The sequence below is a fragment of the Typopeltis vanoorti genome, chromosome 12, assembly GCF_054136105.1.
Source record: "Typopeltis vanoorti isolate ZY-2024b chromosome 12, IOZ_Tvanoo_1.0, whole genome shotgun sequence".
Classification (NCBI taxonomy): Eukaryota; Metazoa; Arthropoda; class Arachnida; order Uropygi; family Thelyphonidae; genus Typopeltis; species Typopeltis vanoorti.
Genome location: NC_143560.1, coordinates 21936928 through 21949752, shown reverse-complemented (window position 1 = coordinate 21949752; position 12825 = coordinate 21936928). Strand labels below are relative to the sequence as shown.

The following is a 12825-nucleotide window of genomic DNA, read 5'->3' as shown; positions in this document are numbered from 1 at the left end:
ACAATTTATATCCATCTCCCAGTACCTTTGCCTTTCCCCCTTTCCACCTTGTCTCCTGCACACATAAAATGTCCATCTTCCTCATCATGTCTGCCACCTCTCTTCCCCTTAAATTCATGCTTCCAACATTCAGTGTTCCCACTCGCAACATCCTCTCCACCTGCTGGGCTCGCTTCTTTAACCGCATCCGCCCTTGATGCGGTAGCCCTCGTCCACTTCTCGCAGCTGTAGGGCGATGTGCCTGCGCGTCGCTTAAGGGGTACGCCCTAGCCCTTATATCATTTTCTCTTTGACTCATAATCATAGTTTGAGTTCTTCCACTGTCATATTTTAAAGAATTTCCATCTTGCATAACAGGTAGTATTTGAGAATGATTCCCAAACTATTAGTCACATTTCTCTACTCTGTGAACTTTTTACCTTCCATTAAGAACGAACAAACACACACATACACACACATATTACTCTTCCAGATGTGTGTATGAAGTGTTATGCAGATACCAGCGGTCTTATTTTGGTCAAACTGAATCAGTAGAGGAAGACTGATAAACATTAGTATTGTGTTCATTTGATCAATGTATACACCCTCTGTCCAAAAAGAAACTGAACTTTTCAAAAATAGAAGAAACTAGTGGCGCCACCTGTTGTATCTTTTTGTTGTCGAAAACAGCAACCTTCATTAGTGTTGTCAACTGTTTATGACATTTGTTTCATTAGAAGCAGAGTTATGGTGCTAAGAGTGACTGTGTTTTGACGAACGGTCGGAAAATGAGTTTCAAACAGAGAGCTGCGATTTACTTTTGTGTTAAACTTGGTAAAAGTTTTAACGAAACACATCAGATGCTTCAAAAAGCATACAGTGATGAATGCTTATCCCATACTCACGTGTACGAGTGGTTTAAACGATTTCAAAGTGGTCGTGAGACGCTTGAGGACAACGAAAAGCCAGTCCGTCCAAAAACTGGACTGAGCAAAGTTAACATCTAAAAAGTGCATGATTTAATCAAAGAAAACCTGAAATCATCCATAAGATTGATTGAAGATGAATTGGGGATTCCAAAATCAACTGTGCACAACATTTTGACCGAGAGTTTGGGCCTTCGTAAATTGAATTCGCGATTTGTTCCCCACAAGTTGACCAACGACCAAAGAATGTATCAAATTGAACACTTCAAGGACCTCATTAAAACCATTCATAAGGACTCAAATTTTTTGAAATGATCGTTACTGGTGATGAAACGTGGTGTTTAAAGTATGAGCCCGAAACAAAGTGCTGAGTGGAGACCACCAGAAGAGGGGCATCCAAAAAAAAGTCACTTGAAGAAGTCAAAAGTAAAGACACTGCTGATTTGTTTCTACGATTCCAAGGGCATTATCCACAAAGAATTCATTCTGCTTGGCCAAACGGTCAATGGTGAGTTTTATCTCAAAGTTTTGAAGCAATTGACAGCGAGAATTTGTTGCGTACAACATGAATATCATGACGACTGACCGTTCGTCAAAACACACGGTCACTCTTGGTACTATAACTCGGCTTCTAATGAAATAAATGTCATAAACAGTGGACACAACACTAATGAAAGTTGCCACTTTCGAATAGTTTCTTATATTTTCAAAAAGTTCGGTTTCTCTTTGGACAGAGGGTGTGTGTGTGTGGGGGGGTGTTAAACCACCTAACTCCAGAATAGCATTGAGACTAATCATAGATTCCTTCAGAATAATGCCAAACTGATTCACAAAACAATTTAGATAAACATTTGTTTGAAAAGGGTTTTGAGACCCTCTTGCATTGCTTTGACCTAAAATCATTGATTAACCATTCCATAAGTTTGCAAGATTGATCTTGAATTACATTGATTTTTAATCCACCCTGCTTCAATGAATTTCAATGGTGGTGTGCATCTGTTCTGTCATGTAGCACTTACCCTATAATTGTTGTATGGATTTTTTTTTTTTTTTTTTTTTTTTTTGTTGTTGCTTTAATTCAAATTTATCTGTTATTACTGATGATCGAGAATGTAATGAATTCATCATTCAATTATAATTAATACTATCTTAATTAAAATAGCATATAGCTTTTCAATAAATAAATAAAAATTCACATTTTAAAATGTGAATGCTTATTTCTTTTTTGTATTAAGTAAAAATGGTTTTTCTCTGAATGATTATAGTGTTAGTTTTCTTGGTTTTTGTGGATCATTTAAGAGTTTGAGGTTCTAAATTAGCATCTATTGGTGCTTAAATATAAATGCTGTGCAAATAATGGCCAGTATTTGCCAGAATTATATGTATGTGTTCACAGATAGAGAGAAAATCCATCTTTGATTGTGCATTCCCTAGTTACTGTATTTGTATAACAAATAGGTACTTCATTTTGCTTTATTTATTATTATTATTTTTAGAACGCAAGTTGCAGCCAGTTGAATTTCCACACAATCTTTACATCCAGAATTACAGTACAGCAACTTCTACATGTCTTTTGATACGTAAATGGCTGTTTACACTAAATAAAGAAGTGGAATTGAGTGAAGATAATATGGCAGCTACTTTTTTTTTCTGGCAGGTAAGAAATTGGTTTTAAATATTGACTTTCTTTTGGAGAGTTGTCAAATATAACTAGGATCATTAGTCTTGCCATACGATTACATTCCATTTGCAGTGTTGCAAATTTATGCACTGTTATAAACTATTGAAATGTTTTGTCCTGTCCTGATAGTGGTAGTATATTTTGAGCTTAATTATTACAAACATAATCAGCAGTTCACTTTAGTAAACTGCATTTACTATCAAATGGCATTAAAATCCATGCCCAGAAATGCTCCTTTATTGGATACAAATAAATTTATTCTGGTTTTAACTTGCACACATCCATATCAAAAGACCCCTACCATGGTAGCAGATGAATTAGTTCCAAATTATTTCCCAGTTTTGACCATTGTGTAAGGAAACTAGCAACGTTTTGTTCTATAGAACTATAAAATGTGGTTAATAACATACAAATATTTAATCTGGTACCTAAATTAAATTACCTTTAAATTTATGATTTAATCGCTGTACCAGCTTTGATATGTATATGTTATGGTCCAAGTAATTAATTAGTTTATATTATAATTACTGGCTATTATTAATACAAACCAAATAACGAGGTTAAAGTAATAATTTACGAGAATTAATCATATGAACTGGTAATTATTAATACTTCCCAACTATTGATGGTAAATGTAATAATTTTTAATACGCTAAGTTTGGGGGAGGGTGGGTGGGGTTTGGAAATTTATTTCTGTTGGTTTTTGATGTACACTCAAACCCACGTTGAAAATGTGTTAAGTGAAATACATTGATTAAGTGAAAACTCGTGCAATTTCACTTAACACGTTTTTTTTTTCTTTTTTTTTTGTCGAAAGTGCTAATGAAGAAGCATTACAGATACTTCTTTATAATGGATTTGTTTTTAGGTAGATAACCATAATCGCTGCCCTGGAAGAAGCTTAGTACTGATTACTACGTTAATGGAAGAGGTTGCTTTTTCTTATTTACATCAGTCGCTAGTAAGTGCATACACTTCTCCACATTTTCATTGATTTTACATACCCATAAGCATAATGGGAGATTTAGAAATAATGAGAACACAATTTAATGACCAAGTTAATATGTTGAGATCGAAAAAAGGGAAAAATAATCAGTTATTCACAAGAGAAGAGCATTATTCGTTTTTAGCGAAAGTTAAAAAGAACAAAGAGAAGGTTTCTGTCAAAACACCTGAAGATTATCAACGGTTATCAAGATGTGATATTGTAAAAGATTCCTATTATGTATTACACTTTCTTGGAGGAAAATTTTCAGTTAATTCATGACATTCATGTTGCCATCTGCCATGGAGGACGAAACAGAATAATGAAAGAGCTTAAAGAGAAGTATAAGAACATCACATTTGAAATTGTTATGATATATTTGAATCTTTATGAACCCTGCCAAAAGAAATTGAGCACTCCAAAAAAAAAAAAGGGCTCGTTGTTAAACCAATTAAAAGCAGCGAATTTAATTCCAAATGTCAGATTGATTTAATTGATATGCAGTCAAAAGCTGACGGCGATTATAAATTTATAATGGTTTATCAAGAGCATCTTACAAAATTTGTTCAACTTAGAGTTTTGAAAACAAAATGAGCTGAAGAACTTTCATGTCATCTATTGGATGTATTCACAATATTTGGAACCCCATGCATCTTGCAAAGTGACAATGGCCAGGAATTCACAAATAAAATTATTGAAGAAGTCTGCAGAATGTGGAATGAGCTTAAGATTGTTCATGGAAAACCACGGCAACTTCAACCACAAGGCTCGGTTGAAAGAGCAAACCAAGACATTGAAAAAACGTTATCCACGTGGCTTGAAACTTTCATATGGACTGCAATCTATTCCAGAGTGACGTGCTCTGTTTTTCATAAATTGAATAAATTTCATCCCTTCCGAACCATTTTGTTGTTTTATTTGTTTCAAGCCACGTGGGTAACATTTTTTCAATGTTATCCACGTGGTTTTGAAGTTGCCGTGGTTTTCCATGAACAATCTTAAGCTCATTTGATATTAAAAGATCAAACTAATAGGGGGTGCTTAAGGGTCAAAGCTGTATAACTGAGAGGAGCCCTCCACATAGCCTTTAAAGGAATGCGGAGAACCGACCAGGGATTCTGACCTAATGTCCAATCCTCACCTTCTCGTAGTGCACCCTGTTGGGTATCTACTTGGATACTGAACGAACGAGGATGGGCTGATAATTTGGAATTTAGCCGACCAAATTGTATTCTTATTGGTTAAACCAAAATAAAAAATGATGGTACAACATGACAAAATTTCATGCCGGCTGGGGCGTCGCCCGGTTAAACAAGGCACCTGTTGTTTTCACCAGGGAACCAGGGTGAACAGCAAAAAGTCGGCTACTGGAACAAATCTGAAAACACACCCCAACTCAACATCACCAGAGTTAAAGATCAGTACTATCAACATAAGAAGCCTGAATAGCAAAGAAATGGAGCTAGCTGAGTAATTAGATAAGTACCAGATTGACATAGTAGGGGTGACTGAAACAAAAAAGACAAACTGGTGAGGTCTTTCTGAGCAATAAATACAAAATGTTATATTCAGGCAATGACAATCAAGGAAAAGAAGGAGTAGCCATAGTATTCAACACAAAATACAAGGCTAATCTTCTTGAATGCAGTCAGTCTCAAGTAGAGTAATGTGGGAAAATATGAGAATGGGTAACTGGACAATGAGATTTATTTGTGCCTATGGTCCCACAGAAGGTTCTACTGAGGTAAAAGTGGAGAAATTTTTTGAGACTTTAGAAAAAGCAACTGACACAATGAAAAAGGAAAAGGTGGTCCTTGTTGGGGATCTAAATAGCAGAGTAGGAAATGATTGTGAGACATACAGAAATATTTAGGGAAAATTTGGAGAAAAGAGCAAAGCTAATAATAATGACAAATATCTGTTGGATTTCTGCTCAGGACATGGACATGGTTATTACGAACACCATGTTCCAACATAAAAATGTGCACAAATTCACATGGAGAGAAGAGGCAAGGAATAAGAAAAGTGTCATTGACTATGTTATTGTTGCTAGTGATCTTTTCTCCCTGGCACAGAACACCAGAGTGTACAGAGGATTTAAAATTGGAAGTGATCACTATTTAGATTTGAGCAGGATAAAATTGAATTTCATATTGAAAAGAATAACATGTAAGAAAGTTTTAAAGCGAATAAAAGTTGAGCAGCTTTCAGATGTGAACTGTAGACTAAAATACACAAAGATTATTGAAGAAAAAATGAAAGAGTTTGAGAACAGGAATCAAACCTTGGAGATTCAGTGGCAAGCCTTGAAGAAAGCCCTGATTGATTCAGCTAGAGAGGCATATGGTGAAGTTGTCTGCAAGAATAGAAAAATTAGAACTCCATGGTGGACACAGGAAGTTAAAGAGGCAGTGAAGGAAAAGAAGAAAGCATATCAAAAGTTCCTGGCAAATTAGTCAGCTTTTGCTCTTAGAGAATACGAGACAAATGCAGAAAAGATAAACACTTTGTAAAACTAGCTAACAAAAGTCATGGGAGGACTTTGGCAAGAATATAGAAAGTAAATATCAAGAAGGTGGCAAAATATTCTGGAGGTTGTTGAAGAAGCTTAGGAATGGAGGAAAGAGTGCTGTAAAAGGAGTTAGAGATGATAAAGGTGACATGAAAACGGAAGAAAAAGATATCCTTGAAGTATGGAGTAATTACTTTGAAAAACTGCTAAATGAAACAAGCAGTGATGACAACACAGTGGTAAAAAAACACTGACCTGGCATGCAGTCAGGAATACATATCCATACTTGAAGTAGAAAAACTGCTGAAGTATGGTGGTATATAAAAGTCTTAGGGTGGCTGCACTGCATAGTTCAGAGACCCTGGACAGAGGGATGAATTCCTGATGATTGGAGTAGAGCTCTAATAGTACTCATATATAAAAAGGGAAATAAAACTGAATGTGAGAATTATAGAGGTATTTCCCTACTAAGTGTTCCTGCCAAGATCTATGCAAGTATACTTGAGAAACGATTGAGATGAATTGTGGAAGAACAAGCTGGATTCAGACCAAATAGAGGCTGTCAGGATCAGATCTTCACTTTACGACAAATAATCGAGAAAGCATGGGAATATAACAAAGATCTGTATTTAAGTTTTGTCGATTTGGAAAAGGCATATGAAGGTGCCAAGAGAGAAGCTATTCAATACGCTACAGTTATATGGTGTCAATGGAGCATTATATCAAGCAATACTTAGTCTTTATTTGAGTTGCAAGTCAGCAGTTAGAATTGAAGTAACTATAGGAAGATGGTTTAATGTTAAATCTGGTGTGAGACAAGGATGTACATTATCCCCTCTGTTATTCATTATCTATATGGATCACGTTATGAAGGAAAGTGGTATTAAACATGATGTCAAAATTGGAGATGTTAATGTCAGCTCTTTGCTTTATGTGGATGATGTTATACTTCTAAATAAATCCGCTACAAGTCTGCAAGATTCTCTGACTAAATTGAATAACTGTTGTAATAGATACGGTATGAAGGTCAGCAATAAAAAGACAAAGACAATGAAAATAGGCAGAATCATTGAAAATGTCAACTGTGTTGTGAATGGAGAACCAGTGGAACAAGTAAAACATTTCAGCTACTTTGGCACGATTTTTAGTGAAAATGGTAAATTCAATATAGAAATAGACAACAGAATCAGCAAAGCTGGTGTAAAATCTTACTTCTTATTTTATGCTTATTATTTTACTTTCTGTATTTCGTCTATATTCTCTTATCTTTACCTCTTGATTATTCGTAATTATACTAAAACTTTATCTTCAATCTTAATTCTCTTAACTTCAATATCTCTCTTGGCTGATCTATACTTACAAGAACGATGCCGGTGGTTTGTGGGACATAGGAATTACTAATGGCGGATACCTATTCCTTTGTCTCACACTGGATTCAGGGAAAATTTATTTTTCACTGCGCCACCCCGAATCCTAGATTAACAGATAGTGTAGAATCGAGGAACCAGAATACAGTTTAGCATACAATCTTATGTTACTAAGAGTTACGTTTGCAGTCGTAGCCTCTCTATAATTTAATCTCCCACTATGGTCCGTAATTTATGAGTAAGTGCATCAGAGAAGAAAATCAGGCAAGTCATCAGTTAAACAAAACATTTAATTCAATTAAAACATTGTACATTCTATGAATTCGCTCTCAATAAGTAATCTGCAATTGCTAATGACTGAGCGCTAATTACTTAGATTCTCTGTATCTACCTTAGCATGCATGACAAAGAACTTCAGTTAAAGCTTATAAAAAAATCACACTAATTCATTAATACTAAGGACAATTATTAGCTGAATTACTAAACTAGCTTCATGTGCTCTTATACAATTTCTTCTCACAAAATTCTCATAACCCTTTCTATCATTAAAAGAGAATTCTTAGGCACCACATGCTCTCAATTAATTTACTTAACAAAATACTCAAAATTCTCATTATTACTTTATCATTCAAAGAAAACTTCTCTAGAGTCTTTCCTAAAATTTACATATATTCTTCTAATACACATACACACATAATAAAACATGGATTGTACGTTACCAATTGCTGGGGAATTATCTGGCCGCTTTACATATCTCATCTGGACAATTACTTTCGACACCACGTTCCCTCTGCTTTCTCTGCGGCATTCTTCAAAGGTTCAATCTGCACTTCTGCCGCCGAAAATAGGTAGACGTTGTTCCATGGTGAACTCGTTCAACATCATAACGACATCTCCATAAGCATCGGTGAATACCTTCTGCTGGGCCGGTTGCCGACCGGTAATTTGTTGGGAAATCTACGGCAAAGTTCCTCCGTCATTGTCATGAATCCGCGGGGAACAAGGGGATGCCACGAGGAGGCTCCATACACATCAGCAAGACCGCCCGAAAAACTCCGCACAAGAGCTAGTCTAAAACTCTGCCTCAGAAGCACAAGAACACAAGAGAGTCTCCTAGGCGCTGCACGACTTTTTAAATTCTGCGCCACACGTTCACTTCACGTCATCGATTACTCCTCCCATTTTCTCAGCGTCACCTCACATCACCCAGTACTGCACGCCACACACGGAAATCTTAGCCTACTCTTCTGCACGTATGAGTGGGAGGGGGGGAACTTATTTCTTTACGAAAGGGTGCACCTGTACTCTTTGATGCACGTGTTTCGATTCCGGCCATTTCTATTTAATCGGATTATCTCTTTCACCTAGCAATCTATAAGTACTTACACTTAAGCAATTTAGCAATTCACAATACTCTATGATATCACATATTAAATGAAGGATTCTCAGCTTAGTAATATTTTAGTGAAATTTACAAGAGTCTAGTATATTCTGGTACATCAATTATTGATTCAAATTTGCAAGCCCATGTTAAGAGTGAAGGAAATGTAAATTAATTTAATTTTTGTTTAATTCAGAACTTAACACTGGTATGGTGGGAAGTCAGTTGAATAAATTCATATGGAATAAGAGAGAAATTAGTCGGAACACTAAATTAGCTGTATACAAGACAGTGTTCAAACCAATTTTAACTTATGGATCTGAGAGCTGGGTCAGAAGTAAAACACTTGACCAAAAACTAGAGACCGCAGATATGAGAGTCCTGAGAAAGTTTAGAGGCGTGAACAGATGGCATCAATGGCAATATCATATTATAAACGAGGATATTAGGATAGAACTTGACATTGTCAGAAAATCCAGGAATGCGTTAGCAGAGCTAATCTCAGGTGGTATGGTCACTTAAACAGAACGGGTAAAGAAAGATTAGCAAAACAAGTGTTCTCTGCCAGGTTGGCAGCAAAACGACCCAGAGGAAGACCAAGATATAGGTGGATTGATACGGTACAAAGTGCCTTAGACGATAGAAATATAAGATCTGATAATGTTGGAGTCTTGATGTAATGTAATAGTAATGATGTAATTTTTTTCATGTAGTACCATCATATCCTGTACACCTCTTGAGGGTACAAGGCAGGAATTTGATGATGAACTAATAAGGATGTTGAAATGCAGAAGATAATCTCAGAGACCGAAAGCAGTATGTGGACAGAGAAAGAATGTGACAATGTGGAAGTGGAAATAGATGATACGAGTGAAGACTTATCTGTTGGAGATCCAAACAAAAACAGAAATAAGTGTAGCCAAATCGAAAAAACAACATTCTTCTGAAACAGGAATGATTGACAAGGAAGATAACAAAATAAAAAATATAACTAATGTTGAATTAGAAAATATTGAAAAAAGTAAGGAAAGTACTTCTTTTGCACTCAATGAAATCACAGAAAAAAATTCAAGAAATTGAAACTCTGCTAAGCAGTCACTTAAGAAGCAAGCTGAAAAAATGTTACGGCTTTCAATGACTAAATTTCCAATTGCAAGTGTAAGAGAAAATGTTCAGATAAGAATTCCAGACATAGATAAGTCTAAGACCGATAAATGGAATATTATAGCTGTTATAATTTCTATTGAGAATGAAAACCTATATAAATTAGGTACAAAATATGGTATTTTAAACCATCTCTATTCGAGCAACGAATTTACTCTTTTATTTCAGTTAATGAAGTTCCTGATATTGAGATAAGTCTAAGAGAATGTGCCTGCAAGAATTCTGATTTAGGTGGTCAAGGTTTCCAATATTGCAATTGTATAGCCCATTGTAACTCAAATCGCTGTAAATGTAAAAAATCAGAAATCCTTTGTAATTCCAAGGTCCACAGAGGTCTTTCCTGCAAAAATAAGTAAACATGGTTTTATTACATTTACCAGACTCCTCTAGGAATTATTAATAATTACCGGTTCATGTGATTAATTCTCATAAATGATTTACTTTAACCTCGTTATTTGGTTTGTATTAATAATAGCCGGTAACTATTATAATAACCGGATTTATTACATTATCCGTAACATACACATCAATAATTATATCGATGTGAAGTGTCCATTAAAGTAAATATAATATTTGTATACTATTGATATAACAGGGATATCAGATTGATGTTTTTGATATATTGTTTGGATGGTTAAACATTCTTTTAAATTTGAACACATTGCATGAGTATAAATGGCAATGATTAATTGTAATTTATCTCAATGTATGTTACTCTCATATAATAAGTTATCTCACTACTTTCTTAAATTCTTTAGATTTTATTTGATTCCTTGCTTTTCCTTCCACATTAACATCTACTCAAAAAAAGTTGCTATAAATTTTATTATTAGCACAAGGAAATGTAATGTCATTAAATTTGACCTCACGTCACAAGGGACCAGAAAGAACAGCTTCCATCTGGACAGGAGAGTTTGGTAAGTTCTTCTGGCTGTTATGAAGGCCATCTGATGCAACTTCTGCTTGCACTGAAGCTGACTCTCCTCCAACTCCTGCATGGATGACCAAGACAAATCGCCTCTTACCATACCAGAAACTGAGCACCATATGCCTCCTATTATTTTGACAAAAAAGACAGAAGATTACTAGACAGACACTAAAGAGTCATCTAATCCTATGGCATCTCTCTCTCTCTTTCTATTTGTTCCAGAACTAACTACTATTCTGTATCATCTCTACAATTTTCTATACTCAGTAGGCACCTATCCCATTGTGAAGAAGCACAATGAGAAAAAAAAAAGAAGAGAGATGCCTGCTGTGACACTGCCAGCCAGTTACAATCACCTCGCTCCCCTCCAGAATAATGGAGAAAGTCATTAACAAGAAATGTTTTCACTACTTCTATGTCTGTCAGTTAACTGGTGACCATCAGTATGGATTCTGCCATTCAAGATCCAAACTGACCTTTTAGCCTACATTACCCACCACTGGACAGGCTCTGTAAAGGCTCAGAGAAACACTGTCACTTTTGACATTTTCAGACCTTTTGATCATGTCTAGCATCAATGCTTATTCAATAAATTGCCATCCTTAGGTTTACATATCATGATAGCCAGTTTTTTCTCTAGTCCTTCACTGCATGTTATGGTTGATGAATGCTTCTTTTCAAGTTTTGCCACCAATGGTGGAACACCTAAGGGCTCTGTTCTATCACTTGCTCTCTTCAACTTACTCTTAATACTATTCACAGCTTTGCTGATGATAGTACACACCATTCATCCTACTCATATGACAAACCATGCAGTGCTCAGACTTCCCAAGCTTTAAAAAGATAATCTTCAACTAGTGCCTTCAACACTGATCTTCATTATCTTACAGTGATGTGAGAAACTCTTATACTACCCTTATACCTTAAATTTATAACACAAAAGCACCGCATACATGGCACTTGTGTTATAAGTTTGCAATGTGTGGAGATAATCAAAAAAAAAAAAAAGCAAGCAAGTAATACACAAATCACCAGACAAAATTTGATCCCTCCTTGAACTAACATTTATCTCATTCATTATAATAAAATTATGGAGATAACAACCATGTTAGGTAACAACTTCAGTTTAATATAAACCAAATAAGAACCTGATGTTCACATTTACCTCATGACACTCCTAGCACATCACATCAGTAGTCTTCTCAGCATCTGAAAAAGTGGGGATTCTTCCCTGCTTAAGACTCTGCTTGTTCACATGTTTTGAGGTGTTGCACCTGAAACCTCCCTAAGACTTCTCAGTGCTGTCCAGAGAAGAGCAGTTCAGCTCATAGATGATCCCTCCCTCACTGACTCATTTCAACTTCTCACGGATGCTAGAAGCGACATATCAGTTGACTTATTTCTTCATAATCACTTACCAATACTATTATTTAAAAAAATAGGAGTCTTGGTCAAGTGTTTTTTGCATGGTGAGTAGGATTTTGCACAGTTTGTTGAACCCTGCCTATGTCAGTATAGTTGATGTTACTAAGGCTTCGAAGGCTAAAACAGATCTCTCCAAATAATAAGTATAAAAGTTTAGTGCTAGGAATCAGGGAAATGAAGGAGTAAGTATAATTTTCATCATCAAACATGTAAATAAATCTTGAATGCTAGTCAACTAGCAGAGATTGCATGTTTCAAAATGGGAAATTGGATGAGAAGTATTCTTGGGTTTAGTCCCACAGAAGGCTCTAAAAATTCCTCTATGTAAGTACATAGAGGAATTTTTGAGTCATTAGAAAATGCTGCAGATATATAGGAAAATTAGTTCTTGTTAGAAGCCTAACCAACAGAGGAGAAAATGTGCAGACATAGAAATGTGATTAGAAAATTTGGAGAAAAGAGTAGGGCTAATAATAG

At 35.5% G+C, this 12825-nt stretch overlaps 1 protein-coding gene across 3 annotated transcripts in view; it reads left to right on the top strand.

The window, feature by feature from the left end:
- Snx27 (sorting nexin 27) overlaps positions 1-12825 on the top strand; it is a 279474-nt gene that overhangs the window by 158999 nt on the left and 107650 nt on the right. For all 3 annotated transcript variants that reach the window (XR_016549182.1, XR_016549181.1, XM_090402014.1), the window contains exon 8: positions 2402-2562. Coding sequence is in view for 1 of the 3 variants with exons in the window: in XM_090402014.1 (XP_090258140.1) it covers positions 2402-2562 (161 nt within the window). In the remaining 2 variants the exon portion in view is untranslated. The remainder of the gene's footprint in view (positions 1-2401; positions 2563-12825) is intronic.